The sequence below is a fragment of the Chrysoperla carnea genome, chromosome 3, assembly GCF_905475395.1.
Source record: "Chrysoperla carnea chromosome 3, inChrCarn1.1, whole genome shotgun sequence".
In the NCBI taxonomy this organism is placed as follows: Eukaryota; Metazoa; Arthropoda; class Insecta; order Neuroptera; family Chrysopidae; genus Chrysoperla; species Chrysoperla carnea.
The window spans coordinates 15,642,535-15,657,869 of NC_058339.1; the positions used below are offsets into that span (position 1 = coordinate 15,642,535).

At 26.4% G+C, this 15,335-nt stretch overlaps 3 protein-coding genes across 3 annotated transcripts in view; 2 read left to right on the forward strand and 1 right to left on the reverse strand.

Moving 5' to 3' along the window:
- The first annotated feature begins 4,733 nt into the window (after nucleotides 1-4,733).
- On the forward strand, nucleotides 4,734-9,092 carry LOC123295883. The gene is made up of 5 exons (XM_044877343.1): nucleotides 4,734-4,985; nucleotides 5,703-6,494; nucleotides 6,888-7,109; nucleotides 7,758-7,911; nucleotides 8,765-9,092. The coding sequence occupies exons 1-5, from the start codon at nucleotides 4,734-4,736 to the stop codon at nucleotides 9,088-9,090; spliced, it is 1,746 nt and encodes a 581-aa protein (XP_044733278.1). The 3' UTR covers nucleotides 9,091-9,092.
- Nucleotides 9,093-9,757: 665 nt separating this feature from the next.
- On the reverse strand, nucleotides 9,758-10,638 carry LOC123295640 (MICOS complex subunit Mic10-like). Its single transcript, XM_044877059.1, has 3 exons — nucleotides 10,582-10,638; nucleotides 10,280-10,410; nucleotides 9,758-10,179 (listed from the first exon to the last, which is right to left on the reverse strand). Exons 2-3 carry the CDS (start codon nucleotides 10,362-10,364, stop codon nucleotides 10,034-10,036), a joined length of 231 nt encoding a protein of 76 aa, XP_044732994.1. The 5' UTR covers nucleotides 10,365-10,410; nucleotides 10,582-10,638; the 3' UTR covers nucleotides 9,758-10,033.
- A 1,666-nt stretch (nucleotides 10,639-12,304) lies between these two features.
- LOC123296997 (E3 ubiquitin-protein ligase HECW2) overlaps nucleotides 12,305-15,335 on the forward strand; it is a 179,230-nt gene continuing 176,199 nt past the window's right edge. The window contains exon 1 of the mRNA XM_044878745.1: nucleotides 12,305-13,044. Within this exon, the coding sequence (XP_044734680.1) occupies nucleotides 12,471-13,044 (574 nt within the window). The 5' untranslated portion in view covers nucleotides 12,305-12,470. The remainder of the gene's footprint in view (nucleotides 13,045-15,335) is intronic.

Below are 15,335 nucleotides of genomic sequence, written 5' to 3' on the forward strand. Positions count from 1 at the left end.
AAAATGAAATCGAACTATTTTCTAGGATGCATTGCACTTGTGGTATGATAATTGTGTGGTAAGTTTCTCTAACGGTTGTGATTCTTTGAAGGTATGTTTTTTTATATATATAATAATAATTAACATCGTATAAAATATAATAGTTAGAAAATTTTATCCCGCTGCCTTCGAATTTTCACAGCTTTATATTTCTCATAGAAATTTTTCATAACTTTTACATAATAATTGTATATACTTCACTCACAAATTCAGTTTTCAAATAAAGAAAAAAACAAAAAAAAAAAGTCTTTTAAAATTAGTTAAGCATAAACATAATAATAAATATACAAAATCCCCAATTTTAAAAACAAAATTTTTGTAAATTTCTGTTAATAAAATAATATTATGAAAACTGGAATTGTACGTATTGTAATAATAATTATAGAATATTTATTATAACGTAAATTATTACCTTTAAAATTAGCCTTATTTTTAAAATTTCATATAAAAATGATGAATAAAAGAAAATTAACAGTTGTAAGTTAATACAATTTTAAGGAATTTTTTTTTTTTTAAATTAAATATTCCAATTAAATAACAAAAGACATTCAAAAATTATCCCTTATTTAAATGGAAGTGAAATTGGATTGTCTTCAAGAGATATTGTGCTAGGTTTTCAATCAAAACGAAACAATATAATCATCAGTAGATATTTTATAATAACATTTAAAAAAAACATTTGTGAATGTTGTTTAATTTTATTTTAAATGTTTTGTTAATTTTGTTAAAAATTTGTTAGTAATGTTTAATTAAAAAAAAACACATCTGTCATTTAAATTGTATTATCTTACAAAAGTATACTGAGAGGTACGGAAATTTGAACAAATTTAAAACTACTTTATTATATAAGGTTTATATTTCAAAGAAAATTATATTTCACGACTATCATGTTGAAAAATAGCACGCATTGCGTAAAAATGATTTCTACAATTTAACAATTCAATAATTGACAGTATTAATAATAATTACGTTTAATTGCTCAAATTAAATGTATCGAATTGGTGGTCAATAACACTAGTTTACATAGTTTTTGTTTTTAATAATTAAGGTGCACTGAGTTTCAAAAACTTTATGAAAAAACACTCCTTTTATATATATTTCAATCAGAGCTACAAATAACAAAGATATTGTTCACTATTTCGAGTTTGGGTCGAATATTTTTAACAACAACTGTTTTTATTGTTTAAACTTGTGCTCTTTCTCTGACACTTCGGCAAGTGGTATGTTTCTTGCACGTGACTCAGAAACTTTTTAAATCGCACGCACAAACTTCACTTTGACGAATATCCGTTGTGATAATTGAATAATAGTAAGTGCCCGTTGTCCGACAATATGAAAATTACAATTAATAAAAAAGGGGCTCGGATACAGGACTGTTTTTTGAAAAAAACAAACTGAACCACGACAAAATTAAATCATAACAGAAAGTTTATAAATTTAATAACCTGTTCAACTTTCTATACTTCTCAGTTTATTTAGAACAGATTAAAATAAACTAAAAATAATAAACAAATAAAATACGTGTTAAAAAATAAAGTTCACTTTTTGCACTCTGTTAAAAATATAAAAAAAATGAAAAATATACAATCTTAGTCATTAAATATAGCTATAGACAATATAGTGCCATTTTAAATTTATAAGATTTTCACATTGTATAAGTGGTATATAGAAAGGTTCTGAAAACGGGTAAGCAAAGCGCGAAGGCAAAAAGAACTGTAAAAATTCGTATTATATGGTAGGTTGTAGCAGACGGTTACCATGACCATCAGTAAATCATATAATACATCTCTCTAACTAATAGAGAACTATGGAATTAAATAGTCTCCAATGTTCTCCAAGAGGATATGGAACCTATCATCATCATCATCATCATCATCATATTTTACTACAATAATAGAATAAGAGAAAACTGTCTTTATCAAGTGCAAATAAAATGAAAATGGCAGAAAAGGCAGGAAAAGTGTTCGTGTAATTTCAAACTAATATTAAACTAAAATAAAACTATAATACGAACAACACGATACTTATAACGATTTTCATCTAATCATGAAACACTTACCACTGCTTACCCGTTTTGGGGTACTTTTCCCGGCTACTCAAAATGTTAAATTTTTTGAACAGTATTTAACAAAATGCAAATCGAAGAATAAAATTCTATTGATAAAAAACATTAAATGTATTTGCATTTTTACAAGTAAAATTTTATTATTATAATACTTGTGAAATTATATGATAATGAATTAATAATTCTTGCAAAGAATTTGAGCATTATTATTTCTGCTTTTAAAGAATGTTCGGTCTTTATTCACACTTTATTACATTGTATATGAATTTCAAAATGCTCGCTCTAAAAATGAAGCTTTTTTTTTAGAAGGATGACACGAAGGTTTTTATTTTTGAGGAGTGTATTAAAATGAAATTTAAGCAATTCGCAAATGAAATTTGAAACTACAAATACCTCGCATTATTTGATTAAAATTCCTTTATTATTGCCATGCATAATCAAAATAATTTATTATACAGTGTGCCCCCAGGAGGCCATAGCTATCCATTAATGAGGTAAGCCAGATACATAAAAATGTTTCAAGCCAAAACGGGGTAATCTAATAGGCACCTTGAATTATACCTTATAGTAAATTAGAAGGTTTTCCTCATGAACAAGTTAAGGTCGTCATTTGGCCATATGACGACCTTATATCTAATATTTCTAAGGGCTTTGACGAAAACAAAACTGTATTATAAAGTTTTAAATTAATTACAATTATTGGTAAAGTTACAAAATGCTGGGTTAGCAAGTAAAAAGATTGGCGAATTGCATTAAAATTTAAGGTGTAATTACAGGAATAATTAATGTTTATTAATTTGTAGCTCTCAAGTATTCTTGATTTGTAGTTTTAATAAATATGTAAATATTGATAAATTCGAATATAGATAATCTTGCTCGAATTTGTTTATTAACAACATTATTATAAGGTCATCGATACTAGTATTTAACATTATGATGTTGTAAATAAATAAACTCAAGCATTGTAAACTTGATCACAAAATGGTGCTAAGCTACGTTTTTCACAGTGAATTTAGGATAAAACACATGCTACTCATTTTTAACAAATTTGAATAATAAAATATAATAAATATGTGTACAGTACTCTTTATAATTGATTATTAACAGGCTGAAACTTCGTAAGTGTGTCTAAAACATATTTTATTTGGAAAAATTCTAGAAAATGGGATGTAAGTAAATCAAAAAGTCAATTGGTCTGAAAATTTACAAAAAAGTTCCCATGATACAATTTTTTAATTGCGTTTTTATTAGAATGGAAAACTAAAAATAGTTACTTATCAATTTTTAAATTGTGATGCACTTAAAATTTATTGGAACTGTGAAAAAACGTACCATTTTCCAGGCTTTTTTCAAATAAAAATTGCTTTAGGATCTCTCCATCACGAAGTTTTAATCTGTTCGTATTCGTTTATGAAGAAGGACGTTGTACTGTGGACTAAAATGAGTTCAATATTCTTTGCTTGAATTACTCAAAAACTATGTTAAATTTAGTAGATAGCTAATTCTAGTCATTTTTAATAAATATTTACCTATCTATTGTTTACAAAACATGGATTCCCCTTAATTTAATATTTCAACCAAATACTTTTTACAATACAAGTATTAAAAAAAAATAGATACCAATTTTTATAATTCTGTACCTCATCAAAGCAAAACTTTACGTCTTTCTATTATTTTAAGATCCCATTTTAAAGTTTAAATAAATTTATTATTATTTATTTAACAATTATTATTTTGAAATGTTATTTTTTTTTGTGAAAATTTCTCCTTTCATGTGTACTAAAATATGTGATCAGATTGTTTTTTTTTTCTTTTATGAACTCTTGAAGATAATTTAAATAAACCTAATATTCCATCAGCGGGCGTTTGATTTTGTTTTAACGTTATCCATTTTTAGTTTAAACAACACTTTCTTACAAAATTTAGGTCCATAATGTCCACAAGTCAATAATGTTCAAAATAAAGTCAATTTGAGATATATAGATATATACTAACTCCACCAAATGAATGGCTGTTTAATTCCCAGCCATTCACTCTGACACGCTGGGGATGCTTCGCAATATAACCATAGAAAAATACTTAATTTAGCTATATAGAATATATGATACAAGAGCTCGCAACGTCAGCAGAACAAGAATTTTATTATTGCTGATTTTATGATATGTTGTTCTTCTTGCTCTTTCAGTTAGAGCTTACCTGTACATTTAGGCGGCGCAGTACAAAACGCAACCAGTACCGCCAGCCAGATGGCCCAAGCTCTATCCTAAAGAGCAAGAAGAACAACATATCATAAAATGAGCAATAATAAAATTCTCTCTCGAAAACGTTGCGAGCTCCTATACTATAGAAGAGATCAGTGAAGTGAACGCTTTCTGTGACCCCATCCACTATCAAGTGTTTTATAGAGACCTGTGACAACACACAGCCAAATAATTTTAAGTGGAATTCGGACTTTCGTCGAATGCATTTAGCGGAAATATTTGAAAGTGTGAACCCGGCTTTATATGAAATATTTTTATTTACATAAAAAGTGACAGTTACAGTTCTAGGTTATATTTTTGTATACCAAATAAACAAATCAAATTTAGAAAATTATCTATTTAAGAAAACTAATATTCAATCATAAATTATGGCCTTATTTCCTGCATACGAAAATGAATTAGAAGGCAAAAATAAGAATGAAGATAAGACTAAAGAAAATGTAACATGGTTAGAAAATAAGAGTTTCGATTCTACAAATGTAGCAAAAACTTTAACATCATCAATAATACCAACAACTTCAACTGAAAATAAAAGCACAAAATTAAAAGAAAATGAAGAAAAAACTCAAAAATCGCCATCAATAAGTCCAACTGATACATCAATTCAAAAAGATAATAAAGCTAGATTAAAATCGAGTAATATCGATAATGATTTATATACAATTGATCGAACACGAGATAAAATGTTATTAATGATGCCGTTTCTATCAAAATACGATTGTAAAAAATATAAATGTATTAAACTTTTTAATAACAACTACGAAACTAAAAAGAAACCAAAAAGATACTTTAAAAAGTATGAAAAAGATACCGAAACAGACGAAGTAATTCTAAATAATACAAATCAAAATGAAACCGATATACTAAAAGAAACCGAATATTTTAATAAATATTTAAATCAAAATCCATTAGATATTGATATGTGGTTAAAATACATCGATTATCAATATAATAACATTTATAAATTTAATAAATTAAATAAAAAAGGTACGTATAATAAAAACATACATATAATTACCGATAAACAATTATCGATTTTAGAGAAAGCAATCGAAAAAAATTTAAATAATAATAATTTATATAAATTATATATTAAATATATATCAATATTAAAAGAATATTATCCATATGATGAACAAATTAAACAAATTAAAACTTTATTAAATAATTGTTTAAATATTAAAATAAAAATATTATTATGGAACGGTATTATTGAAATGAATCAATATTCAATGATACATTGTAATACCGAAAATATATTAAATATTTATAAACAATTATTAAATTATTTAAGTAAAAATCGTTTAAAAACAAATAATTCCGAAGAAAATATTTTAAATATATTTTATGAGCTATGTTTATTTTTAAAACAAGCGGGATTATATGAATATTTATATGTATTAATAAAATTATACACAACGATAAGTTTAGGACAAGAGATGATAAGTTTTCATGGAAACGAGCAAGAATTAATTGAATACGAAACGTTAATTTTACAATCGAAACTACCAACACATGAATTATGGTTACGTATTGAAAAATTACGTGAATCATTTCATTTTATACCAGAAGATAATTCAGATGATCCACAACGAATTATATTTAATGATGAATTAAATGAATTAATCTATCCTATAATTGATCAAAATAATATCAATAAATTAATAATAATTATATTAAATATATATAAAATACCATTAATACCATTTCGTAATGAATTTAATTTAAATAATTTATTAAATCATAATAATATTGATGTATCAATTGAATTATTATTACCAATATTTATTTCAACAACAAATCATTTATCAATTTTTAATAATTTAATAATATTTAAAAAATATTTATTAATTTATATTAACGGACCACAATATATTAATTCAATTGGAAATGTACAATATTTAGATTTTATTTTGAATTTATTTAAATATTTAATAAATAATAATAATAATATTAATTTAAATATATGGTTTATACGATTTCAACGTTTATTATTATTATTAAATCATTATAAATTAATAAATTTAACAAATAAATTTATTAAACAAATTAATAAAAATATTCATGAAATATTAAAAATTAATAATAATAATATATATTTATATAATGAATATGCTTTAATTAAATATGAATTAAAACAAAATAATGAAGAATATTTTAATATATTATTAACAATTTTAAGTACAATTAATAGAAATAATTATGAACGATTATCAACGATTTATCGTACAATTATTGAAATATTATTAAATGATTTACAAATTAATAAAACAATATATTTATTAAATATAATATTTAATTATGATAATGATAGTATTAAAAAAATAATTCATACAGATGATGATTTAAATTATAATATAAAGTTGGATTTAGATGTAATTAATAAATATAATACTGTTACAAATGATTTAATAGAAAAATTAAAAATGAATCGTGATATTGATCAATATTTTATATCGAATGGTTATATTGATTGGTTTATGTTACATGCAACGTATTTATTGTTAGTAAAAGATAATCAGAATGATGCTAATGAATTTATTTTGAATATATTAAAAGAATTGCAACAATTGAATGATAAATATTTACATGAATTGTTGTATGAAAGCTATGTACGATTATTATTTTGGTATTATGATAAGTTTAATAAGAATATTTATCAGTTATTTCTACATACATTGCATAATGGTATTGAATTGTATCCAAATAATTATGAATTGTTGGGAATATTGTTGTCTGTTGAGGTAAGTTTAGTAAAATTGATAGATTTGATTCTTCATTTGAAAAAATTACATAGAAGTCGGAACTCGAACATGGGCCCTCTAGATATCCGGTCTAGTATATGATATGCCCCGGGTTCGAGTTCCGGCTTCTGTGTATTTTTTTCGTTTCTTTCTATTTGTTCAAATGATAATACGTAACGTGCGTTTTCCATTGAATTGTACAGTCTCACTCTCAAAAGTGGTATAATGTGTTAAGATAGAAAAATTATCAAGTATGAGGGACTTTGACTTATATAAAGTACACAAAACTTAGAAATAAATTAAAAAATTTTGTTTCATAATAAAAATAAGTATTTTAATAATAATTTGGCTTGACAATAATTTTTGACCGGATGATTCTTCATCATTTTTCATTTTGTTGGAAAAGAGACAAGCAAAATTTTTAAATATGTAGTAACAAATCTTCAACTGAATCAGTCTGTACATTGGAGCATTGAGTCTGCTTTGACGACTCAATTGCATGAGTCTGTTTTGACGACTCAATTGCATGAGTCTGTTTTGACGCGTTCCCTGAACTCTTTTCCAGTTTTCCCTTCCAGTTATTCTTTCAATCAAAATCTGTTTTTTTTTTTTTTTTAAATACATTTTATTTATTAATTCTATTTTTAGACAAAGAATGATGGAATTGTACAACCAGTATGGAAATTAAATAAAATATTGACAAAATCAAATGAATGTATACCTATATTAGTGTTACTAATTATTATCGAAGAACGTTTTGAATATCAAGAAACTATTGAAAAGAAATCAATTGAATTATTTGGTAAATATTTCATACTTTAAACACCTAAAAACTTTTCATTATTCAAGGCCTGGATGCTAGGGACCCATTTGTGATACTCCTCTTATATTTTATTATTTATTCAATCTGAACGGGGAAATGACAGAGAAATTCAATTTTTATTCTGAATAAATATATCAATTTTTTAATATTTTTATGTAATGGCTTATATTAGCTCTTTTAACAATCTGTCTCTGCTCTTTTAACAATCTGAGTGACAAAAAAAACCAAATCTTTACACTTGAAGTAGCCTTTCAAACTCCCTTTTAAATATTTGATTATTTAGACTTACCTTTTGGTGCGAAATACTCGAACGCATAATCTATCTTCATATATAAAAGGGAATGCCACGACTGTAATCAACGCCAAGCCTAAATTAATGATAGAAGTTTGAAATTTTGAGAGGATATTGATTTTATACTGTAGGTGTCATTTAAGAAAGGATTTTTCGTAATAAATCCTCTAAAGGCGTGAAAAAGGTGAAGTAAGTTTGTATGAAAATCCGCCATTTTTGATTGCGTTGCTTTTATTAATTCTTTCATCAATATACAGCTACAAAATCAGCATGTAACATTGGCGTTTTCAAAAACATTAGGATTCCGCATCAAAAATAAAAGCTAATTAAATTGTCCACAAAAAAGGAGTTAAGGAGAGTGAGGGGAAGAGAAGTGACAGATACGACACGGTAGTCTTTGTTTTTAAAATTGCTCAGCGGCGCAGGCGAATAACTGCTAGTACTATAAAAATTTGAGATCACTGCCATAGCTCTTTTAACTGACTTCATTATGCAGACCACGAATTTTCATTTAATCATTTGATTAATATTTATTTTTAGGTGGAGATTGTAATCAATATATAAACGATCAATCAAAATATTATAAATTATTATCATTGTATGATAAATTTACAAAACAGGAACGAATTAAATATTGTGCATTGATATGGAGATTATATTTAAAATTCTTATATAAACACAATAAAAATGAATTATGTAAAAATATATATTACATAGCATGTGAAACATGCCCATGGTTCAAACCATTATACATGGATGCGGCTGTTTATATACCAACAGAATTACCACAAATACAAGATTTAATCACGGAGAAAAATTTACGAATACATATAACACCTGAAGAATTACAAGTTTTAGCTACTTAACATATTTATTATAAATTCAATGATCAAATAAATTTATTTATTAAAAAATTTTATTTTTTATTTGAATAATAAAAAACTGCTTGCTTCGAGGGTAAATTACTTCAGTAATTTGACTACATTAAGAGGAAATTTGCGAAGTTTCCACGGCGGGGAATTTTTTGTTAAAAGAATTTGGGACTGCATGAAATCCCTTGATTATGTGCAATATAAAATTTTCCCGGGGCATTATTAACGAATCTTCTGTTTATGCTACAATACCCAACACGCTTTCGAAAAAACCCTTAAATTTGATATAATTTTTGAAATACCAACTCCTCGGACTACATTTCGGCCTAGGGGTCAGTCCCATTCGAATCAGCGTCACAAAAACAAATTTTAGAGTAAATTTTGGTAAAAATAATTTTACTAGACACTCAACAAATCGTTAGTAGTCGTGATACACTGCCAGGCCTAAGCGTTCAGCGTCCTGGGTGTATTATTACCCAGATTATTTGTTAGGAAGGTAATTTGATAGAGAGTGATCTTAGCTAGGTTTCCAGAAAATCTGAGAGGAGGAGTCGAAGTTTTCTTAAAATTTTGTAAATTTTACTTGTTTTGAGTGCGACTGAGAATGTGGTGATTAAAATAAATTACAGAAACATCATTTTTAATTATAACAAAAACAAAATATAGATTTAATAATTTATTGGAACATAATCACAAGAAGTTAAATAAAACTCTCGACAATTATCGTTCGATTCTAACAAATGAAATGATAGCACATTAAAACTCGATCGAAGCTATTCAAGTGTATATTTTAAATATTTGATGTATATTTACATAAACGAATGTATGTTGAAGACAACCATTTGAAATGCGTCCAAAAAGCTCAATAAGCTCTTAAAATATTTACTTAATAATGACTATCATGATACATAATTTGAATTAACAACATCACTAAAATTCATGAACGTTTAATAATATTATTCATTTCTCGTTCACAATTCGCATATGCCATTCCAACTCCGAATCCAGCACCTGCAAATATAGGCCATTTTCTCCGTTGGAAAAATAATAGAGTGAGCACTGATCCCAATAAAATACCACCACCTGAAAAAAATTTGTGACATTTATTTTTAGGTTAAGTCAATTCGATGACATAACAATTATAAAAACTTAAATTTATCAAATAAATTAAACATTCATTTACCTAATTTAACTGTGGTATCAATTATACACTTATCCCAGACTCTTCCCACTCTGTCTTCGACAAAATCTGATTTAACTCCAGCCATTTCTTCTTTATCAAATTTTGAACCGTGCTCTTCACAGGTTTATGTTCTACAAAATTACGTCACGTTTTAAAAAAATATATCGACGAATCAAAATTAATTGATAAATGATTATAAATTTATAGATTTTATTATGGAAATATTAAATGAAAATGGATTTTAACTTAAAATAGTTGACAATTTGATATATAAAGAAAAAACAATTGCTATTTAAAATTACCGGGATATTGATTTTGCGGCTTTGCCTAAAATTGTTACCTCTATATACAGACAACAAGAGTGTATCTAAAACTTTTATTCACAGTGACGCCAGTGACATTATTAAATACACGCATGTTTCAGGTCGAGTTTACACAATGAGTAGCTGTCATAGAGTGTAGAAAGTTACTCGCAAAGTAATCGCAGAAGTTGCTTCCTATATTCGACTGTTTACAGAGGTGCTGAAAATGCCAGTTGCTGGCGCGATTCCACGTCTTATACATTCAACTTATACATTCAAAAACATATAATCCCAGCTATGCGGCTTAATTATGCTAGTCTAACAAATTTTGGGAAATGATAGTTTAAGTTATTCTTAATAAAAGTTCTTATGGTCACAAGTCATGAAAATGACAGGATTTCAAGTTGTCACTAAATTAAAGTTGCTAAATGTACTCATTTGTATAAAAAAATTTTTGTAATTTAATTATCAAAAATCATATACGTATATATATGTAGCTGAAAATATTGATCTTAACACTTCATATTATTGATCCATTGAACATTTAACACTGCTCCTTTTTTGAATTTCGTAACATATTCTTCATAAAAACAAGAATTGAAAAACAACACCATTACATTAAAAACCCTACGTATGCATGCAGTTATACATATCTGTATATGTATTTGCCTATACACACATAAGCATATATTATACAAATGAGTACATTTTCAAACTTTAATTTAGCTATAACATGAATTCCTGTCATTTTAATGATTTGTGACTATGAGAACTTTTATTTAGAATGGCTTAAACTACCCTTTCAATGCAAATTACATCTAATTTGTGTGAGGTAGGATGTAAATATGCAACTGCTTCAGATTCCTTCTTAACTCACTAATTGGAAGACAGTGTTTGTAGCTTTATAAAACGATAAAATCAAACATCTTTAAAATTTTGTTTAAAAAAATCTTGTGTTTATTTTTTCTCTTTACATTATAATTGATTTACTTTTTTTTTTTGTATATAGAAGTTGTGTGGCGTTTATTATAAAGATTTAGTTCTCATCGATTGTAAGTGCAGAAAAAGGTGCCAAATTTAATTTTATAAAACCTCTTATAACTTTTGTGAAACAATTTTTTTGCGTTATGGTCAAAAAGGTGATCTTAATCAGAATCAAAAGATTCTTAAGAGAATCAAAAAATTTAGGGTCTCGATAAGTTCATATTTTGTTTTAATTCAAATGTCAATCATAATCAAAAAAAGCATGCGCTCCTGTAATACCACCATGTCATTCGAACATCGATTAGTTTGAAATTTACATTGACAGATGTCAGTAAGACTCTAAAACAGCTGTTCTATTTTATAAACATGGTGGTTTTTGACACTTGAGCATGTCGCAAGCAACATACACTAATTACTTTGAGATAAATTTAAATAATTCTGAGTAAAATGCTAAAAAATTTGTGTTTAATTAAAATTAATTATGGTAAAAATAACTTTTTGTGAAAATAAATGTATGTGAAATTTTTTCAAAAATTAGGTGATTTATATGCAAGTGTGACATCAATTTATTTTGTGGCAATATTTTTTTTTTTGTATGTATGCAGTAAAAAAATGATTTTACCTTTAATTAAAAATGTTCAATAAAATGAAATGATTAAATTCTTGATTAAAAAACTACATTTTTTTGAAGTGTAATTTAATAATTATAATATAAATAAAATTAGGCCAAAATGATAACTACTAGTAGCACAATTTGTCGCAACTCAAGTCGCCAAATTGTCTGTCACCATGGTAACGCATCTCTTGTTCCATGGGTAACTAGAACTATTCCGGTTTTTCCCACAGTGATGTGTAATACAACCAATTAAAAAAATGTTCGAAAACTATTAAATGTTATATAAACAATGGGTAAAGATGATGATCCAGATATGGAAGATTCGGAAAAACGTAATAATTTTAGTGAAAATTGTTCAGATGAAGTGACAAACACAACTTCATCTGAAACAGAAATTAAAAATGAGGCCAGTCAATTATCATGTGATGATGAAAATTCACCGGGAATGTATGTTGAATTGTTGAGTATTGAAAATGCAATGAAAATTGGTGTTGTCGAGAAAAGTTCGTTCGATGATGATGATGATTGCGTGAATAAACATCGTACGTTAAGTAGACTTGCAAATGGATTAAATACAAGTTTTAATAGTGATTGTGATTTATCAACTGATAATAATTTTCAATTTTTAAAATGTAATCAAATTAAAAATGGTGTTGAATTAGAAACAAATAATGATGATTTAATATTTAAGACGGGACAGGAGTTAGAAGAGTGTGCATGTGATGATTTGGCGGTAAATTATTTAAATGCTGATTTTATTGAAAATGAAGGAATGTGGAGATTGGATTGGTTTATTGAGAACACATGTGATGCTGCCATGGCACCTGTCAATCAAGATGATTTTATTGTTCTTTGTTATACAGGTTTGTTATTGTTTTTATTATTTGATTGATATTGTACACTGAGGGGTAAATTAATAGAGACAACAATAATATGTAACAAAATTTGGTTTGTGTAGCAGATACCCACCAGCTTTGCCGGGCAATTTCAACTCTAAAAACAAGGATTATTATAATTTTTTGATGATTTGAACCTCTACTAGGTTAAAATGTAACTTTTTGGTGGTAAACTTTACAAAAAAAATACAAAAGAATTAGACATGAAATGAAATGTTGTAGTTCCATATTTATGTCTAGATGTGTTATCAATCATTATTTTTAGAAAAAATTATATAAATAATAAATAATAAAAAACAACAGTATTTTTATTTATTACATGTATGTATACAATCTATATATATGCAGAGACAGTGGCACCATCTGTGAGCTACATCTAACACTTATATATAATTGGCTACATTTAATATTAATTTTAATTGAGTGGCCATCTGTAGATTCTTTCAAGTATTAAATAATTTGATGAAACTCGGTGGATGGGGTAATTTTCACCCAAAAAGTGTAAAAATTAGGTTAACTGAATTATTGGATGCAGAGTTTCTGTAATATCGCATTATTTGGATCGTTTTTAGTCTGTATCTCAAAAACTATTTTACCAGTCAGCAAATGCACCCGATTTTTGTACTTTTTGGGTCAAAATTACCTTATATACTGAGTTTTATCGAAATTGGAGAGACAGAATTTTTTTCGATTTTTTGCAATTTTTTTAAGGGGTACCCCTTTGAAAAAATCGAGAAAAACGGAAAAAACCATTTGTTTTGGAATTTGATGAAAGTCGGTAGATGGTCAATTTAATTTAATGATCGGACCTATAGAAACTGACAATGTCAGCGAATATCATGGGCAAAACTTCATTTTCAAATATTGTGAACAAAAGGGAGGATAAGTGAGGGCTATAACGTGGTAGCGAAGCGGCGAGTATCATGTTAGTTACAAAATATTAATGGAATATAAATTTTGAATTCTTTGAACAATAATAATACATTTTGGTAATGGATATAAGAAATCTTTTAAGTGGTGCACTTATGAATGATGGGATAAAGTAAAGTGGTTGATGAAATCATCACTATTCTTCTACATTTTTATTGTTTTGTTGTTTTGATGGATCAATAATAATAGTCAATGTCAAGGTTATTACTATTATTTAACAGATACTTGATACTTACGTATAACTTGAATCGATTTGAATTTGAATCGATTTAATATTACACTAAATAAAACCTGCGATTTATTGCAATTTTCATAAGATTCACTTCGTTACTCTACCTGCTTTGCACACAACGAATGGTAATAAACGTCTTAAAACGTTTTAATTTGTGTGTTTTTAATGACATAGTAAATGTGTACGAGATATTCTCTATATATTTTAAATGCGAAAGTAAGCATGTTTGTTTGTTTGTTACGCTTCCACGCTAAAACTAGCGAATGGTTTTTAATGAAACTGTACAGCAATATAGCTCATACTTCAGAATAACACATGAGATATAATTTATAAAGATATATTAATAAAAAAAAAATAAAATAAAATAAAAATTAATTAAATTTGACATTACCATAAATTACAGATTTCTGTAAAAATAGTCAATATAAAATATTTCACGGCCATCTTTTCTGATATACTCAATGAATAATTACGACTATTATACATTTAAAAAAATAGAAAACCGTACATATATTTTACCTGTGTAAAACAATCCTTACCATTATTTCGGGTTTTATAGAAAGGGAATAAGCGAGAGCAATATTTATCAATCTTTACTTTTAAACCCAGCGAAGCGGGTGGGTATCACTCTAGTACTTATATAAATAATCTTCCGCGCCTTAGTAGAGCAATTCTGCCCCTTCCTTTCTTTTTCCCTATTCCTTATAATGACATGTTCTGTACAATATTGTATTGTTTAAAAGAAGAATGAATAAATTGAGTTTGAATTTCAAAAGATTGGAAAAAATAAAAATAGTTGTTTTAAGTAACCAGAAACTTTTTCCGAAATCACTCTTTACTTTTAAAGCGTGTATGCAAATTTTTATTCTAAAAATTAACAGCATTTTGGCATGGATGGTTTTGTATCTTTTTTACTCCTGAAAATCGATACATCATCTATATTTTGAGTGGAGTATGTAGACTTTAAAGTAGATTGTATTATCTGTACAGAAGAACCATCAATTATTTAAATTTCAATTTATAAAATGTATATTTAATGGGTCTATAGGTTATAGGTACATATATGTATGGAAACGTAATAATTGATTTCAATTTA

Excerpts from the sequence above, each read along its gene's own strand:
- LOC123295883 (XM_044877343.1), top strand. The coding sequence starts at position 4,734 with ATGGCCTTATTTCCTGCATACGAAAATGAATTAGAAGGCAAAAATAAG. Across the intron at positions 4,986-5,702 it reads CAATTCAAAAAGATAATAAA|AATATATTTTATGAGCTATG; the intron begins GCTAGATTAAAA and ends GAAAATATTTTA. Across the intron at positions 6,495-6,887 it reads AATATGCTTTAATTAAATAT|AATGATGCTAATGAATTTAT; the intron begins GAATTAAAACAA and ends AAAGATAATCAG.
- LOC123295640 (XM_044877059.1), bottom strand. The coding sequence starts at position 10,364 with ATGGCTGGAGTTAAATCAGATTTTGTCGAAGACAGAGTGGGAAGAGTC. Across the intron at positions 10,180-10,279 it reads TGATACCACAGTTAAATTAG|GTGGTGGTATTTTATTGGGA; the intron begins GTAAATGAATGT and ends AATTTTTTTCAG.